The sequence below is a fragment of the Parasteatoda tepidariorum genome, chromosome 1 (assembly GCF_982258835.1).
Source record: "Parasteatoda tepidariorum strain Cologne lab strain chromosome 1, Ptep-v5.0, whole genome shotgun sequence".
Classification (NCBI taxonomy): Eukaryota; Metazoa; Arthropoda; class Arachnida; order Araneae; family Theridiidae; genus Parasteatoda; species Parasteatoda tepidariorum.
In genome coordinates this window covers 121,824,587-121,852,275 of record NC_141755.1, presented here as the reverse complement: position 1 = coordinate 121,852,275, position 27,689 = coordinate 121,824,587, and the positions used below count along the sequence as shown (strand labels likewise).

Here is a 27,689-nt window from a genome sequence, read left to right as displayed (position 1 = left end):
TTCCAATTTTGGGCGGAGTTTGAAATTTATAGGTTAATATTATAGGGAGTTACGGGGTGTGATGTGTGCGTGACTCCTGATATGACTTCTGTCCCGTTTTCAGCCTTTATTCACATACAGAAGACTTTATTCGCTTTAAAATATTGGAAAGAAGTTAAAAAAAAGTTCGCTATTAGTTATTATTCGCTATTTCCCAAAGAAAAAATAGATTTTTTTTATATACAGAACACTTGATTCACGTTTAAAAATAAAAATATATATTAAAAAAATAATATTAAAAAAAAGAAAAAATTTGAATGTTGACCGTCGCAGGGTTTCGAACCCATGGTATCGTGAACTACAAATTCACCTTGCCACACAGCTTTACCAACTGCGCCATGATTCACATGCCTGACCGCGAATATTTAGCTTAAAACACCACCTCCCGGTTAGTAAACAAAACTTATTTTGGCAGATTGTGGGCCCACTAATTGGTATATAAAAAAATCCTTCGGTACAATTGCTGGATACATTAAATTCTAAGTTTGGGCGGAGTTTGAAATTTATAGGTTAATATTATAGGGAGTTACGGGGTGTGATGTGTGCCTGACTCCTGATATGACTTCTGTCCCGTTTTCAGCCTTTATTCACATATAGAAGACTTTATTCGCTTTAAAATATTGGAAAGAAGTTAAAAAAAGTTCGCTATTAGTTATTATTCGCTATTTCCCAAAGAAAAAATAGATTTTTTTTTTATATACAGAACACTTGATTCACGTTTAAAAATAAAAATATATATTAAAAAAATAATATTAAAAAAAAGAAAAAATTTGATTGTTGCCCGTCGCAGGGTTTCGAACCCATGGTATCGTGGACTACAAATTTAACTTGCCACACAGCTTTACCAACTGCGCCATGATTCACATTCCTGACCGCGAATATTTAGCTTAAAACACCACCACCCGGTTAGTAAACAAAACTTATTTTGGCAGATTGTAGGCCCACTAATTGGTATATAAAAAATTTTTCGGTACAATTGTTGGATACATTACATTCCAATTTTGGGCGGAGTTTGAAATTTATAGGTTAATATTATAGGGAGTTACGGGGTGTGATGTGTGCGTGACTCCTGATATGACTTCTGTCCCGTTTTCAGCCTTTATTCACATACAGAAGACTTTATTCGCTTTAAAATATTGAAAAGAAGTTTAAAAAAATGATATAAATTAAAATAAATAAATAAATAAAATTTATCCAAAATTTATCCGATTATTAGCTATTATTCGCTATTTCCCAAAGAAAAAATAGATTTTTTTTATATACAGAACACTTGATTCACATTAAAATATCAAAAAATATATTAAAAAAATAATATTAAAAAAAAAGAAAAAATTTGAAAGTCGACCTCGCAGGGTTTCGAACCCATGGCCCCCGGGACAACAAATCTAACTTGCCACACAGCTTTACCAACTGCGCTATGATTCATATGCCTGGCCTGCGAATATTTAACTTAAAACACCTTCTCCCGGTTAGTAAACAAAACTTTTTTTGGCAGATTGTGGGCCCACTAATTGGTATATAAAAAAATTCTTCGGTACAATTGTTTGATACATTAAACTCTAATTTTGGGCTGAGTTTGAAATTTATAGGCTAATATTATAGGCAGTTACGGGGTGTGATGTGTGCGTGCCTCCTGATATGACTTCTGTCCCGTTTTCAGCCTTTATTCGCTCTTTATCAAAGAAAAATATTTTTTTTCACATACAGAAGTCTTTATTCACTTTAAAATATTGAAAAGAAGTTTAAAAAGTAATATTAATTAAAATAAATAAAATTTATCCTATTATTAGCTATTATTCGCTATTTCCCAAAGAAAAAATAGTTTTTTTTTTTTGTATATAGAACACTTTATTCACGTTAAAATATCGAAAAATATATTAAAACAAAGTTGAAAGTCAACCCTCGCAGGGTTTCGAACCCATGGAATCCGGGACTGCAAATTTAACTTGCCACACAGCTTTACCAACTGCGCCATGATTCACATGCCTGACTGCGAATATTTCGCTTAAAACACCACCTCCCGGTTAGTAAACAAAACTTATTTTGGCAGATTGTGGGCCCACTAATTGGTATATAAAAAAATCCTTCGGTACAATTGTTGGATACATTAAATTCTAATTTTGGGCGGAGTTTGAAATTTATAAGTTAATATTATTGTGAGTTAAGGGGTGTGATGTGTGCATGCCTCCTGATATGACTTCTGTCCCGTTTTCAGCCTTTATTCACATACAGAAGACTTTATTCGCTTTAAAATATTGAAAAGAAGTTTAAAAAAATGATATAAATTAAAATAAATAAATAAATAAAATTTATCCAAAATTTATCCGATTATTAGCTATTATTCGCTATTTCCCAAAGAAAAAATAGATTTTTTTTATATACAGAACACTTGATTCACATTAAAATATCAAAAAATATATTAAAAAAATAATATTAAAAAAAAAGAAAAAATTTGAAAGTCGACCTCGCAGGGTTTCGAACCCATGGCCCCCGGGACAACAAATCTAACTTGCCACACAGCTTTACCAACTGCGCTATGATTCATATGCCTGGCCTGCGAATATTTAACTTAAAACACCTTCTCCCGGTTAGTAAACAAAACTTTTTTTGGCAGATTGTGGGCCCACTAATTGGTATATAAAAAAATTCTTCGGTACAATTGTTTGATACATTAAACTCTAATTTTGGGCTGAGTTTGAAATTTATAGGCTAATATTATAGGCAGTTACGGGGTGTGATGTGTGCGTGCCTCCTGATATGACTTCTGTCCCGTTTTCAGCCTTTATTCGCTCTTTAACAGCAAAAAATATTTCTTTTCACATATAGAAGACTTTATTCGCTTTAAAATATTGAAAAGAAGTTAAAAAAATAATATAAATTAAAATAAATAAATAAATAAAATTTATCCGTTTTATAGCTATTATTCGCTATTTCCCAAAGAAAAAATTGTTTTTTTTTATATACAGAACACTTGATTCACATTAAAATATCAAGAAATATATAAAAAAAATAATATATAGAAAAAGAACAAAAAAAATTTGAATGTCGACAGTCGCAGCGTTTCGAACCCATAGCCCCCGGGAAAACAAATCTAACTTGCCACACAGTGTTTTAAGCTAAATATCCGCGAGCCCGGCATGTGAAGCGTGGCGCAGTTGGTAAAGCTGTGTGGCAAGATAGATTTGTTGTCCCGGATGCCCTGGGTTCGAAACCCTGCGAGGATCGTCTTTCAAGTTATTTTAGTTTTTTTTTATTTTGTTAAAAATTTTTTTTCATTATTTTAACGTAAATAAAGTGTTCTGTATGTAAAAATATCTTTTTTTTGTTGAGAAATGGTGAATAATAGCTAATAAACGGAAAAATTTCGGATAATTTTTACTTATTTATTTATTTTATTTTATGTCATATTTTTAACTTCATTTTCAATATTTTCACGTGAATAAACTGTTCTATACGTAAAAAGAATTAATTTTTTTTGTTAAAGAGCGAATAATGGCTGAAAAAGAGACAAAAGTCGTATCAGAAGTCACGCCCACATCACACCCCGTAACTCCCTATAATGTTAACCTATAAATTTTAAATTCTGCCCGAAATTAGAGTTTAATGTAACGAACAATTGTACGAAAGGATTATTTTATAGACCTATTAGTGGGAACACAATGGGCCAAAATAAGTTTTGTTGACTAACCAGGAGGAGGTGTTTTAAGCTAAATATCCGCGGGCCTGGCATGTGAAGTGTGGCGCAGTTGGTAAAGCTGCGTGGCAAGGAAGATTTGTAGTCCCGGATACCCTGGGTTCGAAACCCTGCGAGGGTCGACTTTCAAATTTTCTTATATTTTTCGATATTTTAACGTAAATAAAGTGTTTTGTATATAAAAATATAATTTTTTTTTGTTGGGAAATAGCGAATAGCTAATAAACGGTAAAATTTTGGATAATTTTTACTTATTTATTTATTTTATGTTATATTTTTAATTTCTTTTTCAATATTTAACGTGAATAAAGTGCTCTATACGTAAAAAGAATTATTTTTCTTTCTTAAAGAGCGAATAATGGCTGAAAGAGAGACAAAAGTCGTATCAGGAGGCACGCACACATCACACCCCGTAACTCCCTATAATATAACCTATAAATTTTGAATTCGTCCTGAAATTAGAGTTTAATGCAGGGCTCAAAGAAAGTCAGAAATTTTAGCTGTCCCCGAGGACGGCTTGTTCAACAATGTACCCGTCCTCCTTTGAAACTAACCTGTAGCTTATAATTAAATAAAAATATAATTTTCTCTTATTTATTACAACCATTAATATAAATTGCACAATGAATTAGTAGTTACTAGGATGACAGATACTGGATTACTAATAGTAAAACCTAGTAATTCTTATATGAAATAATTTCTTTCTCTTATGAAATAATTTAAATGACAAAGGTCAAGTTATCTGGAATGTCAATTTATCCGAGGGTACAGTAAAACTTGTTTAAGTTGACCACTTGTGGTGCATTGTTTTAGCGGTCAACTTAGACAAGTGGGCAAATTATAGAGGGGGTGGGTCATTGTTTACTTTTTCTTTTCCTATATCATGTTGCCATATATTAAATTTTTTTTTTACTTGACTTTAAAATTTTATTCAGAAAATATGCAAATGAATATGTTAAGAAATGTGTTTAACCCTGAATGAACTTCAATTTGATACATATAATTCTAATATTTAACTAATTTTTTTTTTAAAAATTATTTGGTTAGTTATGCATGTGAAGTGTTTAATAAATATAATTTCTTAAAATATCAGAACACGAAAATATGTAATTTGAAATCTTTCACAAAATAAAATTATTTGGACACTTGGAATTTATTTACTACACTTAAAGATCAAAGATTCAGAGTATTCATTTATTCAAATGCTCACTATTGCAACAGGAAGAGCAACTTTTCAACTAACACACCTGTTTTCAATGAACGGATGAAAGAAATTGTAAAAAGCTGACTCCTTACAGTTTCCCCTGATGGTCAACTCACAAAAGGGTTTAGATTAGCTTTTTACACTATTTCACCAAACAAGTGAAATTTTAACATACATTGCTAAAATGACAGAAAATTTTCTGAATTTTTTTTCTGGTCAACTTATGAGGTTTTTAGAATAGAATTTCATAATACTCCTAGACAAAATTGACTTATTTCAGTGGTCAACATACAAGATAGACAGGTTTTGCTTCTTTATATTATATAGGAAAAATTCCGTTCTTGATAATTGAGGTCAACTTATGCAGGTGCCCAACTTACAAGGGTGGTCAACTTGGCAGGTTTCACTGTACTTCGTTTTTTAAATGAAACAAATATGACCTTTGCCAGTTCCACAATCAAGCCAATAATTTACAGAGGTTTCTGCACAGATCTCTGAAAGGGGTTTTCCATTTAGGTGGATGTTCATAATTGCGTTTAACGCTTCTTGTTTAAGACCAGTACGTAATGTGTTTTTTTGTAAGCTCATTGCTGAAAAGCCTCTTTCAACCACTGCAGTACTCCCAGACAGAGAAAACATCAATTCCACCAAGCGCAGTATGTTGCTGTATTTCTAGATTAGAGGGTCATTTTAGAAGTGAGGCGCAGGACTCTTGTAAGATAACAAAAATTGAAAATGTATCACGAATATTAACGGGAAAATGGCCGTCCGCTCGGACGCCGGATTCGAGATATTTGTTGTCCGCAGGGAATTTTTGACCGCCGAGGACGGGCGGTTCTTCGAGCCCTGGTCTCCCGTAAGGAAAACATATTTTCATGAGGGTGGTTTGTTACCACTGCCGATAAACGCCCGACATCGAGCTTTTTGGATCTCATCCCGTGACTTAGCCAAAGATAAACAACGAGCATAGATTCGGCTGATTTGAGACGATTATCGATCATATTTCCAACAGAATCTATGTAAATCTCTTCTCCCTCTTGATAACTAAAATCAGCCGAAAGGATCCCAGCGCGTTAAGGTTTCCAAATACATTGCAGGTCCCAGTAGTTCAGTCCATCCTTGGAAGTGACCCCCTTGAACCATAAATCGTATGACACGAAAAGCCGGTCATTAGATTACGGAGTGTTTTTGTCCATTACACAGCTGTAAAATGTGCATTTAAACGAAATTAAGCTTAAAGTAAAGATAATGGTTGAAAACCTCGAATAGGGTAAAAATTAGCTGCCATATAAAGTTTAATTCATTTACTTATGAAATAATAAAACTTTTTTACTCTTTTAAAGTCACGACACAATGATCGCCTGCTAAATTTTACTTATATTTCTAGATTTCTGATCTAAAAAGGTGGATAACTATTCTGTTTGTTTTATTCAATATATATTTATTATTTTTTAATGTAACTTTTTTTACAAAATTCATATATTAAAAACAAAAAACAATTGGCTGTTTTTTTTATTTTTGAATTACTTGAGAAAACTTATTTGTAACTTAGAAATTTAATTTTTTTAATGTCTTTTACTGAATTTCTTTTATTTTGTAACCAATATTTTAAGTTTTTATTAAATTTAATCTAAATAATATGAACAAGATTACATTATAATTCCTGTTGGAAAAAAAAAGATTAATAAGGATAAATTGAAAAGAGATATTTACCACTGAAAAAGAAGATCATGCCATTTAAAATATGAACTTTGATGGTAATACACATTATTTGTTTTCACGAGAATTGTAATGAAATTTTGCTTAAATTTCATAATTAAATTTTAAGAAAATAACTCAAAATATTTCTTACAAAATAAAAAAATTTCAGTTAAATAAAAAAAAAATTTACATTACTAATTTTTTTATAATCATATTTTAATTAAAAAATAAAAGTAAAATGTAGCTTAATCGTTTTTTGTTTGAAAATTTTAAACTTTGTAAAATAATTAATTTAAATTAAAAAATAATAATTTAAATATTGAATAAAACATACTAAATAATTATCAGTATTTTCATATCAGGAATCAAGAAATATAAATGAATGTCTCAGTTAGAAGGCTTAATTGTTGCACCATAAATTCACGAAAGATAAAAAGTTTTACTATTTCACAAGTGAATGAATTAAAACTTAAAGCAAACATATTTTACTCCAGGAGCAGCAGTATTTGCAAATTTTTAACCTCTCCAAGGTTTTCAACCATGCTCATTAATTTAAGCGAAATATCTCTTTAATGCAGACATAAACTTCACTTGTATTAAAACACACTTAATGACTAGACTAGGGGTGCACAACCCGCATTTAATCTGAAAAAATATTTCTTTTCTTCAATGTTTATTTATTTTGATAAATCTATTGTTCATATAATAAAAACAGCAAGTTTTTTTTTTCTAAAAGAAAGAAAAAAAAAAAGTATAAGCTTTTTTTTATTTTGAATGCATTCTTTTTATTTTGAATAATGGAACACTATTAAGTTATTAATATTACTAAGTTTATTGATGAAAAAAATGGAACGCTAATGTTTAAATAAACATTATAACATTTGTCATTAACATGTCTAAATACGTGTGCGGCCCTTCGTTAGCCAACCTGCTGTGCAAGTGGCCCTTCACTCAAAAAGGTTGTGCACCCCTAGACTAGACGATCGAATATTGATTAACGTTTGAGACCTATTATTTCATTTTTTTTCTTTAAATATTCCCCCCCCTTTTTTTAAAAAGAAATGGACATATTTTTTTTAATGAACTCTACTGTTTACAAATACTATTAAAAATTATTTTATTTCATTAACTGTATTTTTTTATAATACTTCATATTGCTTGGTATTTAAATTACTTAAAAAAAAAAACAACCACTTCAGAATATAATAGTTATTAAAAAAATATTTAAAAATTAGTGCTTATAATAATAAATAAAATTTAGATATTAAAAGGATACCACCAAAATATACTTTGACGTCTGCTTTTTTGATATTTAAAATATAAAGTGTTCTTCAGAAATCTTTATATTCAATCTACAAAATCATGATATAAATGTTCATACATATCGAATTAAAATATAAACAACAGTTCCTCATTTATCATCACCAATCTATTGAACACTAATGTGCATATATATTATTAAAAAAAATAATAAAATTAATTTTTTTCCTTGACAACAAGTAACTGTTAACTGAAATACCAAGCAAGTGCACAGTCATAAGCTCAAGAAACAAAAAATCTATAAAAAGGTATCTAATATTATTGAATAATAAAAAGGAATTGTTCCTTTTATACAAACAAGACATCAATCATTCCTTGTTTCTAGGATTTCACAAGGGTTCCGTCTCCTAGCTATTACTTGGAAAGAACGGCAACATCGACAAAGGGATGGTAACTTTTAAAGAATATACAATGAAAACCAGAAATTCACAATAAACAAAATAAATATTTAATAGGAATCATCATTAAAGGAAAAGTGATAAATATTTTAATTACAAATGATGAAACAAAACATTTCATTTCAAAATTTAAAACTCTTCTTATTTTTTGTTTTCTTAAGATTCATGGAAGATGAAGCTTGATTACAAGTCTGAAATGAAAAAGAAACTGTATTTAACGATTTATATATAATAATAAAAATACAGTTAGGTAAAGTTTTTGGTAGTTAAAACTTTGGTAACTTTTAAAGAATATACAATGAAAACCAGAAATTCACAATAAACAAAATAAATATTTAATAGGAATCATCATCAAAGTAAAAGTGATAAATAAATATTTTAATTACAAATGTTGAAACAAAACATTTTATTTCAAAATTTAAAACTCTTCTAATTTTTTGTTTTCTTAAGATTCGTGGAAGATGAAGCTTGATTACGAGCCTGAAATGAAAAAGAAACTGTATTTCTCGATTTACATACAATAATAAAAATACACTTAGGAAAAGTTTTTGGTAGTTAAAAATCCTATAAATAAAATTTTTCTGAAAAAAATTGCAACGGTTAGTTTAGGAGAGAAAACTATTACAACTTCCAAAGGCTATAGGTGAGAAGAATTTTAACCAATAACTGCGTAGAAATTTGATTTTAGATATTTTTTAGACCATTTATTTATCTGATGTATCAAAACCATTATTAGTAAATTTAGTTGAAGGCAAAGACTGAGTTATCCAAAGTTCATCTGACAATGATTGTTGACTTCAAAATTTAAATTTTCAGTTAGTAGCCTGTGGTAGGTAGACTAATAGCTTAGCAGCTAATTTTTCCTCCAACCAAATGAGTCAATAATCAATACTGATAGGTCATTTTTATTTAATTAATGATCCCGATCATTAAGACACAGTTCCCAGTAGAACACCGAAGTCAAGCAACACTGGCTGCGGTCAGTAAGCGGGAGGGTGACCACTTTGATCATCGGTCCTCGTGAAACTGTTTTACCATAAAGTGCGCGATTTCCCGCACAGGTCGTCGGGCTACCAAAATGGAAGAGCCACCCCCTCTGTAGAGGATCAAAATTGTGATGGCATGTCTTCGGATCATCCTCAGGGATGTTTCCCAGACCGTCGCCAACAGCCCAATGTGCAGCTCTAGTGCGACGTAAATAAAAGAAAGCTATGAATAAAAATATTGTAAAATGTTTTCGTTAAATGTTCACGGAATAAAAATTGTTTACTGCATTCATCTAAACTATCCTTTACTATATTTCGGGTAAACGTACGCAATGAGAATGCCTCTGTGGCTGAGCATTAATAAGATCTACGGCCAAATTATTAGACGCACTATAAGATTCTATGTAAAATCTTAATTATTAGGTGATACTATACAGCTTTTACGCGGTTTGCACTTGTTTACGTTTAAATTAAACGATATATAATGTAAATTTGACGATAGATTATATAAATATTTATTATATCAGGTATTATATTAGTACATTATTATTAATTCGACCAAATCATTAGACGCACTGCAGTTTTTTAATAACTAGTGTTTTAATAACTGCATGTTTTGCACGAGTGTATATGCGATACATTTATATTTAAACATACATGTAATGAGTGCTATTCTAGAGATTTTTTATATACTTCCTATTTGTAATTATTTTTAAAGTATTGCATTACAATGTTAACCAATTAATACACGAACGTAAACAAGTGCAAACTGGTTTCAGTCGTTAAAGTAAGTTGATAATTTATATAGAATCTTCAGTGCGTCAAATAATTTGGCCAGGAACTGATACTAGGCAAAATCGGTCGAATCGTTCCTCAGAAATCGAACCTTAAATATCTGACTTTCTTAGAATTCGATTTCACAGGAACTATAAAGTACGCTTTTGTATCTGATTTCATAAATTAAAATATCGTCTGCATTAATTAATTAGCCTATTTTCGGTCACCCCCTCAAATCATTAAGATTAAGTCCTAGAACGTGAAGATCCGATCATTAGATCAAAAGTCATTCGTCGTGGTTAGCTTTTTTGTTTTTCGTACTTTAACAGTGTTTTTTGTTTTTTTCCCCCAGCAAGTTTGCACTTTATTTCTTTGAAGATATAAAAAAGCATTGATCACTTAAATCACAAATATTTGATTATTTCCTAAATCACTGACCAGAAAAGCATAGATTTTGAAAGTTAAAAGAACAAATTCATAAAAAGTGTTTTAAAATTAAAAAAACTATTTCATGTAAACATGAATTAAAACTTTTTAATATCTCCTTATATTTAACCTAGCCAATTTTTTATTCAACACCATTTTGACAATCGGTGAAAATAAGTTCTCCAGTTAAGTTTATCTTCTAAAAGTAGCAGAGTAGTGAACGCATTTCTAAAGTAGTTTGTAGTTGCTACATTTTTCAAAAAAAAGTAGTTATAGTTAACAACAATTGTAATAAAGTAGAACTACAGAGTTAGCTACTGAAGTTAACTACAAAGAAAATGTAGTTTTACCGACCACCACCCCTGGGTGCTATCTATGGGGGCAATTTGATCTAGGAGAGCGATGAATGAATACCAATACTATTTGAATTATAAATCAAAACGATGAATAAATACCAATGCTATTTTTATTATAAATGAATACAATTACAAAGATTTTAAAAACCAAGCGATGATTTTAAATCACGTATTGGAGATATTTAAAATATGGATAAAGCAGGATGGATTATCAAGATGATTTAACTGAGTAAATTATAGATGATTATGCAAAAAATATCTTAAAACTTTAAAATGGCAAGATTTCCATTTGACATATTGATGATATAAAATTTCATTTGCAAAAAAAAAAAAATTATTCTGAGTCAACATGTTTTGAAGCTTCAAAATATGCGCCCATTCTCAAGACTCGCCAGATGTGAATGAGGCATGAATATATTCCTCACTCACGTCATGGAGTCTTGAGAATGAGCACCTGTTTTTAAGCACTCAAAACACTTAGATTTTTATTACCATCAGCATATTTTTTTTAAGCAAATGAAGTTTTATAAGATTTTTCTGTAATATTAAAATAAGCAAAAGATATAAATCCACTACAATATTAATCTAAGAGCCGTGATGGCTCAGGTGATAGAGCATTCGCAGTCTCATGAGCTGAACCAGGTTTGAATCCCAACTGGTCGATACGAATTCCGCATTCGCCTTGCACTGACCACAGTACTGACGTAAAATATCCTCAATGGTAGACGGATCAGAGGTTAGAGTCCTCTTGCCATCAGGCTAACCTTGGGAGATTTTGCTCGCCATGTAACCCAAATGTGGGTTAGTTCCATCAAAAATTCCTCCACAAAGGCAAATTTATCACACTACTTGATACAGGAGTTCCCTTGTCTTCCAGATTAGGTTCAAAATTATAAGGCTATGGCGTGGAACATTAGTAGTCGTAAACCAAAAAATCTGGTCGGCTGTTCAATGACAATTATTAAAAAAAAAAAATTAGCTAAAATCTTAATTGCCTAATTTCTATAAAATAATTCATCATCGCGTAGTCACCCTCATCATAATGTAGCGATTATTTTTATTCAAGATGCTTTTTCTAAGATATGGGGATAGATTTGTGCAATAACTTCAGCAGTAATAGTTAATTCGAAATTTTAAATGGTACAATACCATAAACAACAGTTTTTTTCTTCAAACAATAGAATACACTTCAATATACTTAACTGTAAGAAGATCAACCAAGCATAAAAAATTTAAAATAATGTTTTAAGTTTTATTACAAAACAAATAAAACAATTAATGAAGAAAATATTAAAAATATAAAACAGTTACTAAAAGCACATTTTAAAAACATGAAAATTTGGTGCTTTTTACAGTTCTTCTTTATATTGTATAATTTTGTAATTGAAACTAAAACCCATAGAAAATACACAGCATTTTGTATCTTATATAATATGTCTTTTGGTCATTCTGTAAAAAATTTAAAAATACATCAAAAAATTTAAAATAACTGGATGTGTATAAAGGTACTTTGAAAGTACCTTTATACACATCCAGGGTGCATAACCAAATTTTTCAACAAAAAATAAGCACTTTTTAAGCACTCAAAAATATTTTTAAGCGCTACACATTAACAAAGTGCAAAATAATTTTCAAAGATTTTACATGATCATGATAAAATAACCAGTTTCTGACAAAGAACTATTTTCTTGATTATATTAGCCATTATAAAACGATGAAGAGGTTTTTCCGTTTGATATCAGAGGGAGGAAAATGATGCCCGAAATTGAGAATATCTTGCAAAATGCAGCAGAGTTTCAGAGAAGAAAAAGCAAAATAAAAGAAAATTAATAAAAAAACAAACAAATGTAACACAAAAAATAATTAATTATTAATTTACAATAAGAACAATTATTATCTTCCAAAGCAAAGCAGATTATACAAATGAGACTTAGAATCTTGCTTTAAACAGAAAAAAATAATTTAATTATTCCTTTTTTTGTCAGATGTAAAAAATCTAAAATGTATCGAGATTTTAAATTTTTTTTTTTTTGTAAATCAAAACGCAATATGTTTCAACACGTTTGTGCAAAATAACCTGTCTTGTTACAGTTTACTATAATAATTATTTATTGTATTTTCTGTTATTAGTGTGATTTTTTAAAAAAAAACTGCACTTGTGAGAGATTCATTAATAGAGGTTAAAAATTTTAAATGATATAGCCTTTCATTTAACAGCTTATAATTTATTGAAACTGATATATAAAAGTTAATAGTCATTACTTCCAAATCTTCAATTTTTTACTTTGAACATGATACCTTGTTTGTTTAAAATTATCAAGTTTAAAATTTTGGTTATCTGATAGACCTTACAGTGCAATTGCCGAACTAGAAATTTGTACGTGTACAATGCAGAACATAAAACTAAACTTTTTGCTTTCCTAATAAACTCATTCCTAATAAATTCCAAAAAATTCCAGGTGGGTGACTACCCTTTTTGTATATAATGCAAGTATTGTGTATGATTGTGCAAATAAAATGTTCCAAATGGCAAAAAATAAATTTGTCCCAGACTTTTGTCATATTACAACAATTTTGGACTGTTTTTGACACTTTCAACAGGTTTTTGATGTGTCATATCAAAAACCAGTTATTGATGTCAAAAACCAAATTTTGTTCAAAAATGAAAAAGAGAGAGAGAGAGAGACTGATAGTCAAAATCTGTCTTCAAACGTCAAGATTAAAATTGGAAGAGAAGGTTACAAAATAAAAAAATTATAAAAGTCTGTTTGAGTATGATCAAACACATTTTTTTTTAAACTTCCTCAATTCCTTTATATTTAAATGTTATAAACAGATATTATTTTTTTATTAGATTATTTATTATTTTAAATTACATTCAGCTAAAACAATAATAATAATAACTTACTCTGAAGTTCCATTAACGTTTTTTCTTTTGACGGAACAGTCTTGCATGTCTCTTTGAACAATCAAAAATGAATCAACAATATCAGCATCAGAAACCTGAAACAAATGAACTAAATATTAGTTTATTAAGTTTAAAAAGTAATAAAGTAGACACAATACATATACAGCTCAATAGATATATACTTGCAAGCAGTAACAATTTTGAAAGGTAAAATTAAAATGTTAATTTAGTTAATAGGTAATAAAAAAGTTTTCTTTTTTAAATGGTAGCTTTTACAGAGTTTTTAGTAGCTTGGAACTTTAAAAAAGTGACTTAGGAACCAAAAATATTTTTTCTTTGTATATATATAACTGTTGGTGAACAGCGGACCCAAATTTTTCGGTTTACAACTACTAATGATCCATTCCGTAGCCTTGCAATTTCGGACCTGATCCTGAAGACAAGGAAACTCTGAATCAAGTATTGGGAGAAATTTTGCCTTTGTGAAGGACTTTTTTTATGGAACTAACTCGTATTTGCGTTATATGGAGTGGAAAACCGCAAAACCCTTTCACGGTTAGTCTGACGGCAAGGAAACTCTCACCCATGATCCATCTACCACTGAGGATATTTTACATCAGCACTGTGCAAGCCGGGTGCGGTATTTGTATTGACGAGCCATTGCTGGGATTTGAACCCGGTTCACTTCATTGGAAAGCGAAAGCTCTATCCTCTGAGCCATCACGGCTCAATTTTTTTTTTAAATAAGAGGAACTTTTTTAGAAAAGAAATGACAAGTTTATTTAAAAGCTGCTTTTTTTTTATAAGAAAAGTATGTACATAGTCCCTGCCAACTTGAGGATGATTTTCTCCAGTTGTAGTAAAATAAAAATTTTATTACTACTATCAGCAGAAATATCTGTTTTATTTGGCTCAGAGTTCAAAAATAACATTGCATTAATTTTCATCCACTTTTATAAATATTAATCCTTTAATATGTAGTGGTGGTCCAAATCATTTTAAATAAAATTTAAAAATCCAAGAAAGTAATAAAAAGCATAAACTTTACTACAAATTTAAATGCATTTAAAATTTCATAGAAACTGCATAAAAATCGGCAGTTATGTATATAGTGACAGGGTGCGTAGCCAAATATATCAGCAAAAAATAAGCACCTTTTAAGTACTTTCAAGCACTTAAAATATATTTTTAAGTACTATATACACTAACAAAATGCAAAATAATTTTCAAAGACTTTGCATGATCATGATAAAATAACTAGTTTCTGACAAAGAACTTATATTAGCCATTATAAAATGATCAAGAGATTTTTCGGACCGATATCAGAGGGTGGAAAATGAAGCCTGGAATTGAGAATATCTTGCAAAATGCAGCTCAGTAGTATATGAGAGTGCAATCTCACCGAACCCAGTTCAGTAGACACACATGCGGACTCGCAAGTATTTCATCAAACATGTAAAATGATTGGCCCTTTCATAAGCTAGGGACCGACGGTGAGCCGAAATAGATTGTGATTGAATGAATTGTGAAAACGTTGCATAGAACAATGTGAAAAGCACGCTTTTGCATAATTTGTGCTGAAAATCGACATGGTAAAGAAAAAAATCTCATTTTCGAAAAGGGAAAATTAGGCACTTTTTAAAAACACCCAAAGAAAAAAGAACTCTCAAGAGGTTTTAAAAAATGAAAATCGAAAATAAACACCTTTAAGCACTTTTTAAAAATGCTACACACCATCAGTGATATCAGATAATAAAAGTAATGAATGAACACAGACTTGCAACTAATTAAGATCTTCAAAAAATTGATAATTAAGGCTGAAAATCATGCTTTTGTATTAAAACGATTCAAATTTTTTTGCAAAAATAAACATAAAAAGGCACATAAAAATTAAGTTATATTACTAATTAAAATTTAGTTCTATTACTATAAACTTTTTGTGAACTGTACAAACCAATGTCAATCAACAACATCTTTCATACAGCTAGAAGACTGGTCATCTTTATAAAACTATAATGAATTAACATTTGGGCCACCGCAACTCATTGTAAACATATTTTTATAGGGTGAGTTAGAATTTGATAATGCTACTATGATTTAATCATGCAAAATTTTACCACCAAAGAGAAAAAGTTAGAATGTATTTTTGTACAATTTTGTATTAGATTAATACCAAATTGCACTAGAAACTAGTTTAGCAAAAATTCCCTCAATCAACGCCAACGTCAATGGAAAAAAAGTTGAACAAATCCCTCATTCTATGTTTGACAAAAAAAAAAAAGAAAGAAGAGAAACGAAATAGAAAATGAGCACCAGCATCAGCTAGTCATTTGATACAAATTTATTAAAAAAAAAAACAGGGTCTTCAGGGACCAAATGTTAAAAACATAGGATAGAAAAGGAACCAAAATGAAAAAGGGTACTTTACAGGACCAATATCTAAAAAAAGGGATAGAAAAGAAACCAAAATGAAAAAGGATACTTTACAGGACCAAAACTCTAAACATACCGCTTTTATAAAACTTCATCAAAAATTAAAAGATGGAATACTCAAAATAAATGTGAAATTATTAAAAACAAAGTGAACTATAACTAGATAATTCTAAAAAGAGTAAAAACACTAAATGGAAAAATTTAAAAATATTTAAAAAAATAGACAAGTACAGTTTGCAGGCATAAAATCATATACTTACTAACATTTGTATTATTCATTAGATTAAAGGCATTTAAGTTCATTTTATAATCCAGTAAAATATCTGGAAAATAAGGAAAATATGTTACATCTATGAATGAATTTATTTGTGTTCTTTTAAATACATGCTTTCAAGATATAAATTTTAAAATAAATAGAAAAATAATAAGTTAGATAATAGAAAAAAAAAACACTTTTTTCAAAATCTTTGTAAAAATAATTAATCATTTATTATTGTGAGATAAGAAAACAAATAACTACATGATTTGGTATTTTGGAGTAATTTGTAACAGCTAATTTTAATTGAATTTGGATTTACTTGAAACAGCAATTTTAGTTCTGAAATAGTTGGTACAATTATAATTTTGTAGTAATTTGGAGAAATAATCCATTATTATCCACTAAAAATTATTGTAAGAATAACTTTTGTATAAATAATTTCATTTTATTTTTATGTTTTATTTATTTAATACTAGCCGAATGTTTGTCTTTCATACGTGGTGAAAAAAAGAATAATAACCAATAAATTAGTACTGAACAACACTACAAAATCATGCACAAAACTAAAATATATATACCAACACAATTAATGTACCTAAATTAATTCCAATATTTTTGATTAATTATTATATTTTGCCATTTCAGGTGGCTTTATGTTATTAGATTAAGCAAAACTAATTCCTAATAGTTCATCCCATCAAATTAAAGATTAACTCTATTCATCACTTGGCATGATGCTGTTGCTTGAAGTCAACTCATGAAAGTTAAAATTTACCACAATAAACCAATATTCTACGGAACTTATTTATTTTGCGGGACCGTAAAAAACTTTCCACGCTACCTAGATTTAACCCACCCTGAATTGATGCAGTTTTAATAGGCACCAAAAGCACTAATATAATACAGGGTGGTTAAAATTAAACACACAGTACTCAGAGGCTCATAGCTCCGGTTCTACTGACCGGATCCTAATGAAATTTAAAATATATGTTATGTAGCACTCGAGGTTTTTGCAATAAAAAAAAGTTGAAATTTTTGCCGAAAATTTTGTCGAACTTTGAAACTTTTGTCGAAAATGTAAACTTTTTTTTATTGCCAAAACCTCGAGCGCATGTTCTACATAACGTATATTTTAAATTTCATTTGGATCTGTCCAGTAGAACCGGAGCTATGAGCCTCTGAGTACTGTGCGTTTAATTTTAAACACCCTGTACATTGTATCTATATTAGTATCTTTGGTACCTATTCAAACTACGCCAATGAATACAACAGCAGTGGTACCTATTACCAAAATTAATTAAGCAACATTAGCCTCAATATGTTTCTCCTTAACAAATTAGTACCATTTTTCATTAATTTTGGTTTATAGAGTACTCAGTTTATTTTTTTAAAATTTTAATTAGTAAGTATTACCAAAATTAAGTGACCATTATTGGAAGCAAAAATTATAAGGCAATTTTTTACTTTCCTTCTAAATGAATTAGTACCAATAATCCATTAATTTTGCTTTTTTAGTAAATATATTAATTCCTTTATCTGTACTTTTTGGTTAGCTGGGTGCAAGTAAATTCAACTTTTTTTTACTTTCTCTTATAATTTTAATTAATTTTTGTGAACACTCATTTTGTTGTGTTTAAATGTAATAAAAAAACAGTAAAAAAAGAAAATCCAAATAGATGCTATTTAAAAATAATTACACAAATAAGAATTGAGTAATTATTTATATTGAGTTTGAATGATTGTGAAATACTGAGTCACTGCCTTAAACATAATGGTTAGAATCAGTGTCTTTGGAAGAAAAAGAAAAAAAGACTTGGGATTTTTTTTTTCTTCGTAAAACCTGTATGCTCTTTATATTGAAACAAAATCCAAATAGATATTATTTAAAAATAATTATACAAATAAAAATTGTGTGATTATTTATATTGATTTTGAATGATTATGATCATTGTTGTGCATGGTCAATAAAATATTTGTCAACAAATGTATGTTTTAGCATAAAATAACAGTTTAGCTCAGTCTACTGACAAATATTTGGATCTCTTGTTTATACTATACAAAATCTAATTTATATTTATACAAGTTTAGGCTTGAAATCTTTTTCATAGTAGAGAATGATTAGAAACAAACTGATCAAAGAATTTTTGAGTGCCACAATTTTGTTAACGTAAAAATTATTCCAACCGATCTGCCATAAAACACTAAAATATTTAACTGAGTTAATTGAGTGGAGAAACACTGTTCTATAAAACAACAGGAGAAATGTCCATTTCAGGTTTATTTTCAAAATGACAAAAATATTTTGAAAGATAGGTTTTCAACGTATGTACGCATTTAAAATTTTCTATAAAGAAAGTTTTTTATGGCAAATAGTTTCTGAAAGAAAAACAAAAACATATAATAATTTTTAAAAAAATTGTAATGAATAATAGAAGTTCTAAAAACAAAAGAATAAAAAAATAGCAGCAACTAACCTTTAGATTTAGATACTGATTCAAGTTTCTGTTTGTTTTCCCATTGGCTGAGTCTTTTCTTTAAAGCAATGTTTTCCTGATAAGTTAACAAAGCATGACAAAGAGTAGGCACTAGAATGTGCGTTCTTAGCTACAAATTTTTTTTCCCGTTTTAATCATCAAATATATGTATATTTTTACAATATATTTACATATAAATATTGAATTCATAAGGAAGTAATAATAATGAAAGAAACAAAAATTTTTGATAATATTTATCATTCTTCCATACTTCTTTACAGTTCTAAACTTATAAATTACAAAAATACATTAATATGTACTGGTTAAAGCGAATTGTATAGAAATATTTACGGTTGCACGATTTAAATCACCAACATCATTAATGGTATAATATAACAACACAATGCTTTTAAAATTTACTGCTTTTGTTTGTTTATCAATGTTTATTAAATAAATATATATAAATAAATAACTGTCATGCAAAAAAAATATACATAATATATCATCAATCGCTAAAAAACTAAATTATTTATTTCCATACCCTCCAACTGCTACGGAATTTCCGTAGTTTCAGAAATCTTCTTTTCAGACGGTAGCAAAATTAATGCCTTAATATTTAAAAAAAATTAATTTTAGCGTAATTTGTCCACTATTACTTATAAAAGTGCAGGCCATATGGCTAGATTCTTAAGTTCTGATAAAAGTTTTAAGAGAGATCCATTTGCTTTAAAAATTTCTACTTTGGTTCGCTACCACTAGAAAGAATTATTTTCAAAATCCTCATAAGTTGGAGGGTATGTATTTCTTTTCTCAATAAATAAAAATCATTAATATAAATTAATCATCTTTTTATTCCACAACCTTGCAGAATCAATACAATTTTAAAAACACTTGCTAAACACGTTGACATAGAATTCAAAACCATTACATGGTTGCTGAAATGTTTTGTCTTATTATTCCCACTTTCTTTTCTGATAACATACTTGAATGTGTAAGGCTAAGAAATGAGCCTTGTCAATAATTTAAAACAATTAATAACCAATGCATGAATTCTTTATCATTTCTTGGTGAAAATTCTCATACCTACTTGCATTCATACCTGCCAACATTGGAGAAATAAAATAACGGAGATTTTACTAGCAACATTTTTTAGCCTACGAGTGAAGTTTTGATACATCATACATAATCATGTAAGTTAAAAAGAGAAATTCAAAATTAGAAATAATATAAGCACCTAAATTTGGCGAAGTAAAAAATATGTATATAAATCTTAATCTAAAGAAGACTTTTTTGAAACCATTATTTATAATTAAACTATCAACACTCAACATACTGCATTACTGGCAATAGCACCATCTGTTAAAGTATCTGTTAAGGAATAAGAGTATTTTTGCCATCATCCGATATTTTATTGCCAATTGTTTTTCTTAAATTTCTTCAACAAATACGGAGAAATTTGAAAATATATGGTCATAAAATACAAGAATTTGAGAATATATAGTCGTAAAATTCAGGAGACTTGGCAGGTATGCATTTTGGATCTTTCAATGGTCAGAGATGTCCTGTGGAGCTTAGCCCTTACAGCCACACACTCAGAACCATTTCTAAAATTTATTATTTAACTTAAAATATTACATAGATAAAATATTCTTTAATTTGGCAATTTGAGCTTTACATTAACATTTTATGAAACATTAATTTTTTTATTCTGATTAATATCCTACACTTGCAATAATATTCCATTTTCAACATATTTCATTGATAATTGTAATTAGAAGCATCATTCACTTATAAAATCCTGAATTATGAAGACTAAGTATCATTACTTTTAATTTTGTTTCATTTTAAAATCAACAAAATCTACTTCAATTGCAACAACCAATAACACTTAATTTCCATCATAATAATATTTTTAAACTGCAATATATATTTATAAATATTACTGAATAATTCAATATAATTTTTATACATAAAAGACGTTAGTGTTCCAGTATAATCATGGGAACCACTCTAAAGAAATTTCAAGACTAAACTTATTTTTTTGACCAATTAACACAATCTAGCGTTGTTTACCAGAATTTTCATGAATTCATAGCTCACTGACTCCAAAATGCATCTTTCCATAATAATGGCACAAACATTAAATCAATAATTTGATTTTTTTTTAACATTTTGTTAATTTATTTTTTCACAGTAAACAAGATAAAAATAATTTCAAAACAGCGTATGATAGCATTAATAGAGAACTGCTTATCGACGCTCTGAGACAGTTTAACATTCCTGAAAAACTTATGAAACTAATATCCCTTACATTAAATGACACCAAATTGAGAGTCAAAATACAGGAAAACTTATCTGAACCTGTTGAAATAAAAAATGGCATAAGACAGGGCAACGCATTAGCATGCCTTCTTTTCAATCTTGCTCCTGAGAAAGTAGTAAGAGATTCAGGAATTAACACTAGAGGAACTATTTTCTCAAAATCTGTTCAAATTATGGCCCATGCTGATGATATTGATATCATAGCAAGAACCCCTAAAGACCTAAAGCAGGCATTCCTGGACCTTGAAAGAGAGGCCAAAAAAATGCACCTCTCAATTAATCAGAGTAAGACAAAGTATATGCAATGTATCAACTATACCGATACCTCCCAGGGTGGCCACTCAAATCAGATTTCAAATTTCCCTGATTTTTCCAGATAAAAATCTTAAAATTTCCAGGTTTTAGTTTCTTTATTCTTATAAATTGTAGGATGTGGGTACAAAAAAAGTGTCTATATTATAAAATATTTTATTCAAAATGTTATTTTTTTAACATATCTTGAAAAAAATAATTTATTTTGATAATTTGGAAAGATTTTTTATTCATTTTTTAATGTTTTGGTACAAATTTTGAATCAAAAATCATATATTGACCAACAAAAGAGTAAAATTAAATATTAGTATGTAGTTAGTTCTTAAAAAAAAACCTTTTTTTAAAATTAAAATATGTTATAAAAGGTTAAAATGAAATAGAAAAAATTAGCATTAATGCAACAATTTGTCAATAAACATTGCTGTTAGAGATTGTAAAAAAAAACGTGTGATTGGTTGGTTTACTGAGAAAAAATAATTCACAGATTTCTTTTAATGGGAATATAAAAGCTTTCAGAAAAAGAGCGCAATATAAAATCTATTATTAGTATTAAATTATAACCAACCAATTTTTGGAGAATTTTATAAAGTTAAAAATACAAAAACATTTTGTCAAAATGGAAAAAAATTACCATGAAAGCATTGGAACAAACTTAAGCCATAAATGGATTCAGCCCAAGGACAGAATTTAAAAACAGAAGTTAATATCCTAATCCCTTCTTCCACCTCCACCACATTTTTCCTAAATTGCACAGTCCATAGCGGTCAAAGTTTTTCACATTCGTTTAGCAACTGTGGGAGAATTTTATGCAGCATTCTAGTTTAACAGAGCTGTAATGGAGCAAATGTTGATGCAAGCAAAGTATTGCTAAATTGATGATATTTTCACTGTTTGGAGATACAATTCAGTCTAAAAAAAGTGGGTATAATGGATGAAATAATTTAAATTAAGAAAATTAGTAAATAATTTAAATTAGTGAAATTAAAAAAATTTCCAGCTTTTCTTTAAAATTCCCTGATTTTTCCAGGTTTTTATCCAAATTTCCCTGATTTTTCCAGTATAAAAAAATTCCCTGATAATTCCAGGTTTTCCAGGTGGGTGGCCACCCTGTTTTTCACATCATTATTTCATTAGATCCACATAACAGACAACTGGGGAAGCAAATGTAAGTTGTTGATGGAACCTCCCTCCGCATAAGTTTTCTGAAGAAAAGCGGTGCTTAAGTGAAAAATGTACATAATATACTAATAAGCAAGATTAGGATGTTGAAGATACAAGCAGTGGGTGGGTGGGTTATTCATGCTTTAAGCCATTTTTTAGATTTTTTTCCACTTTATAATAATTGTAAATAATATTACTTTTATTTTGTAGTAAGTTTTTTCTTTGTGATTAGTGTAAATATTGCATTAAATCTTGTTATTATTTTAAATATTCTCCAATAACAAATTTCAATGTTGAACAGAGGCATTCTTTCAATTTTAAGAAAGTTAACTATTGAATTTCAACTTGTGGTGCATAAATAAAAACATGGTTAAAAATATAATTTATTACCATCTTTACCGGAAAACAATCCCATGTATCTGCAGGCTGTTCAGCTAAAAGTGTGTCCATATCAACAGCTAACAATGACCAGAAGATCTTCGCGTGTTTAACCATGCAAAAGCCTGTAAAATTTATTTAACATTTATTTTCTTTTGCTGATGCAAGCAATTTTAACAGCTATCCTAATCATACCTAACGAATATTTCTACCATCAAAAATTATACTGAAAAAAGTTTTTTCACTAAATAACAAGATAAATCTAAAAATTTTGTGAACGACATTTATGAATATTTCAAAAGTAACAGGAGTAAAAAATACAGTTCTATGCATACACATTGAGATGGTTGATAGAAAGGAGAGTAAGAAGAAGTTTTGTTTGAGCAGAGAAACATATCTACTACTCTAAGTGAATGTCTAAGAAATGCATTACATGTAAACCTAGAATCCATATTCAATTCGTTTAACCTTTAAACATTTCAGAGAAGGAAAGGAAACCATACTGATGACAACTCATATTAGGGGAGACCATAAAGAGATGGGATGATTCCAGGTATGTGACATATGCTGTTGATCACTTATAAACATTGAAAGATTCTAGAATTAAGTAACAATAAGGGACAGTGCTAGTAGATCAATCGCAGAGGTTTCAGCAAATGAATAATACTTTCTCATTTTATCCCGCACTTGTTGAAGACAAATAACATTTAACATAGAAAAGGCCTTTGAGGACTCCCTGAAGACAAGTTACATCGTCTTTTGATTTAATGTAAAAAAGGTTTTTGAGTACTCATTTAAGGACAGTAACATCAATTCATTGCAAAAAGAGCCTTCACCGTCTCAGTTTGTGCAAAGTGTTTTGCGACAAACTGATTTTGTCTTCAGCGTTATCAAAAATGTTTTAATTTACCCTTCCATTCACGAAACTTTTTAAATGCACTTTTTATTAATTTTATGTGTATTCATTGAGTCAACTTACTTAAAATTGGATCCCTAACACTGCATCAATAATTAAACAGATTATAATTCTTATCAGAAACATTAAAGCAAAGCAAGTTCAAGCTTTTTATAAGGTTCTATAAGCGAAGTGCGTTATAAATTTATTATAATATATCAATTAAATTTATATTAAAGCATTATAAATAAATAAAGTTAATCAAATATAAAACTGTTATACATTGCACAATTTAATTTTGAAACGTTACATTAATTTCCGAAAGTTGAATTTAATTTTTTGGCAGTCAATCATTAACTGCTCACCAAATTAAATTGTGAAGAAAAAAGTATGGCATGTTTTGGTTTCAGATAGTGAAAATACTGGATTATAATCATTCTGCATTTCTTTTTCTGAATCTTTAAAGTGTTTTTGATTATATTATAAAATTTTAAGAGAAAAAATATCAACCTGTTATAGAAAAAAATACTATTTATTGTGCATCTTGTCAACTTCTTGATTGATAAAAAAATTAAACGAAATAGAAACATTTTATACCACAAGAAGTCTGCAAATATGAAGAAAAGAATTTCTAAACAAAAAAATTTTCTGAAAATTCTGAAATTTTCGGAAAAAAAATTTCTGAAAATTCTGCAACAGGCCAATAAGATTTTCCAGCAAACATTCAATTTGTTTCACTTTTAACTGTAAACAACTTTTATTGACTCTATACTATTTGCACAATTTTTCACCTTGCTTCTATTAACAATTTTCAAAGTGCACTGAATTTGGAACTGGGTAAGATAAAATTTAAAGCAAGCACTTTTTAGCGATTTAGAAGCTGTTTTAGTACAAATAGTTTCAAAAACATTCAAACATTTTCTTTTCAAATCTGCTAGAAGACAGTTTAAACTAACTTAAGAGAGAGTAAGTCAGGAAACATTTTCCATAATATTGAGAAAAAACATCTTCTAAGATGCCAAATAAAAAAACCGGAAGTTTCATATTTTCTACAAAATCTAAAACTTTCTTGAAAAAGAAAAAAAGAAAATCTAATGTAGACAAACCTGTAAAATTATTATTATTCATATTCCTCTTTGAAGAATTAAGATTTGTAGAAGAAGAGAAAAACTTTAAAAATGAATTATAACCATAAATGTAACCAGAGAAATATTAAAACCAGTTTAAAAAAACATTAATTTTTTAAAACAAGATATTTGTAATAAAAGATTACAAAAGAAAAAAAAAACATCACAAAAAACAATTCTTCAAAATGTAGCAAACAGTAAAACTATCAAAACAGTAAAACTTTATATACTATATTTAAACAAGAAAATAATATTTATAAAGGTTTATACTTTATATTTAGAAATACTAAAAGCTATTCCAAATGTACTTTTAAGTTCATAAGAAAAAATCAGTATTGCACATATCTATTTCAGAAACTTGCTGAAGACTTTTTTAAAACTTTTTTGAAAAAAAAATGTGACAGATATTAAAATTTAAGTAAACAAATCATGGTCAAATAACTGTCACCACTTTAAGAACACCAAATTGTTTGATTGAATTGTTTATGAATTTGTTTTAATTTTTTTCCAAATTTCATGGATATTTCAGTTTACTCTACATTAAGCTTATACAATAAAAATATTTTAATATATGTCTTTATACAGATGCTAAAATGTTTCTAATGATGTAAAAAAAGTGCGGAGTAAAGCAGTGTGAGTGGAGAGAAATGCATTACATAATTCAAGAACGGTTCCCAACTTTTGCTGAAGTCTTATTAAAACATTCTTTTAAAAATTAAGAAAAAATTTGAATGGAAATTTTTCTCTACTGAAAACAGCTAAATTCAGTAATTTCTAATGACAATAAGAGAACACTTGTAAAAGTGGTATAAAATTTTAAAATAGAAAATTTTAATATTTGTTTTGTTAAGAACTATAGTACCATTAAAATTAACCAACATAAAATTTATACAAAAAATGTTATGTTACTTGTTTCAGAGCAAAAAATGACAAAAATTTAAAATTTCGAAAAAAAAATTTCTGCAATTAATACACTTAAAAGAATGAAAAAAAACATGCACTCCTCAAATCAATTAAAAATATCAATATATTTTTCGAATAGATAATAAATACAATAAATTAAAAATCATAACATTAAATACAATAAATTAAAAAGTATAATATTAAATACAATAAATTAAAAAGTATAATATTAAATACAATAAATTAAAAAGTATAACAAATATGATCAATTAAAAATTATAATAAATTACAGGCTTAATGATTTTTTTCTATAGAAAAAATAGTCAAATAGTAGTAGTCTTTAATTAGTCAAATATCTTCGATTCTGTTTGACCTTTTACCATCTTTGTAGAAATTTCCTGATCCCAAAGCTGATTTTCCTGATCCCAAAGATTTTGCTGATAAGGACCTGAAGTTATATGAGCTCTGGACCATGAAAATATTAAATATAACAAGATGGTGAAAATCAAAAAGTATGAAAGATTTTATTCTAATTTTACTTTTTATATAGAAAGAGTTTATTTAACTCTAAAACACCGTATTTATTTTCCAGCCAACACAATAGTAAAATAGTAGTTTTAAGGGGTTCCAAGAATTTTCACTGAGTCTTTTTTTTTTCTACATGTGGGCCACTAGAATCCAAGTATTATAAAAAGAAGTTGGGCCATAATTTAAAAACTTTATATGTTTTAAAATGTGCTTCATATAAGAAAATGATAAAAACTAGCTTCAAATCAATAGAAGGTCTATTAAAAAGCTTATATCATTTTTTTAAACTCTAAAATAATTTTAATATATTAAGTATAGTCTTTACTTAACTTAATATTAAAAATTATAACTTAAGTTTAAATTAGTTTATGAGATGAGAAACTACAAAAATAATAGAATCTTCTAACAAAAAGTTATAACCACAAAATTTAAGAACAATTTTTTAAAACTGTAACAATTTATTTAACAAATTTTATTTTAATATTTCAATAAAATCCAGGCAATATGAAAAAAGTTTGTCAGAAGTTTAGGATTTTTCACGTTTCAGGGTGGCCACTCAGGTATTCCAGCAAATCTTAACATTTCCAGATTAGCGTGTGTGTGTGTATGTTTCCTCCCCTCAGAAAGTGTAGGTTAGTACAAGAAAAGTGTCAATATTATGAAGCATTTTATTTAAAATATTATTTTTTTAATCTACCATCTTGAATAGAGGTGGAGAAAATAATATGTTTAGCTTGTAGAATACATTGCTTTCAATGAATAAAAAATGTTTTAAAGCATTATATAGTTTTTGCACAATTTTTAGCATTTTATTTAAAATATTATTTTTTTTAATCTACCATCTTGAATAGAGGTGAAGAAAATAATATGTTTAGCTTGATGTTTGCTTTCAATGAATAAAAAATGTTTTAAAGCATTATATAGTTTTTGCACAAGTGTACCAAATAGCAAATACAAAGTGACCCAAAAAACTCTTGAATAAGAACTGTTTTTCACTAAGCAAAAGAAAATAATTCCAAGTGATTATGCATCAATAAATTTTTATATTTATTTACATTACAATATAAGGCTGTTTTATACTGTATTTT

General features: G+C 28.3%; 1 protein-coding gene across 7 annotated transcripts; it reads right to left on the bottom strand.

The window, feature by feature from the left end:
* Positions 1-8,383: 8,383 nt before the first annotated feature.
* Positions 8,384-27,412, bottom strand: LOC122272964 (uncharacterized). Of its 7 annotated transcripts, none has more exons than XM_087151796.1 (6): positions 26,447-27,412; positions 23,170-23,273; positions 18,976-19,051; positions 16,507-16,565; positions 13,810-13,904; positions 8,384-8,836 (listed from the first exon to the last, which is right to left on the bottom strand). In XM_087151796.1, exons 1-6 carry the CDS (start codon positions 26,454-26,456, stop codon positions 8,692-8,694), a joined length of 489 nt encoding a protein of 162 aa, XP_087007922.1. In that variant the 5' UTR covers positions 26,457-27,412; the 3' UTR covers positions 8,384-8,691. The 7 variants fall into 7 exon arrangements, with proteins under 7 accessions (XP_087007922.1, XP_087007920.1, XP_087007925.1 ...); XM_087151794.1 differs by having other exon boundaries at positions 23,161-23,273; positions 26,447-27,409; XM_087151799.1 differs by having other exon boundaries at positions 18,976-19,033; positions 23,161-23,273; positions 26,447-27,406.
* Between the last annotated feature and the right edge of the window lie 277 nt (positions 27,413-27,689).

What these genes read in the sequence shown, in the direction of transcription:
- LOC122272964 (XM_087151789.1), bottom strand. An exon ending in ATCTAATGAATAATACAAAT is followed by an intron (nt 13,905 to 16,506) that starts GTTAGTAAGTAT and finishes CATTTGTTTCAG; the next exon opens with GTTTCTGATGCTGATATTGT. An exon ending in AACGTTAATGGAACTTCAGA is followed by an intron (nt 8,837 to 13,809) that starts GTAAGTTATTAT and finishes TTTTCATTTCAG; the next exon opens with GCTCGTAATCAAGCTTCATC.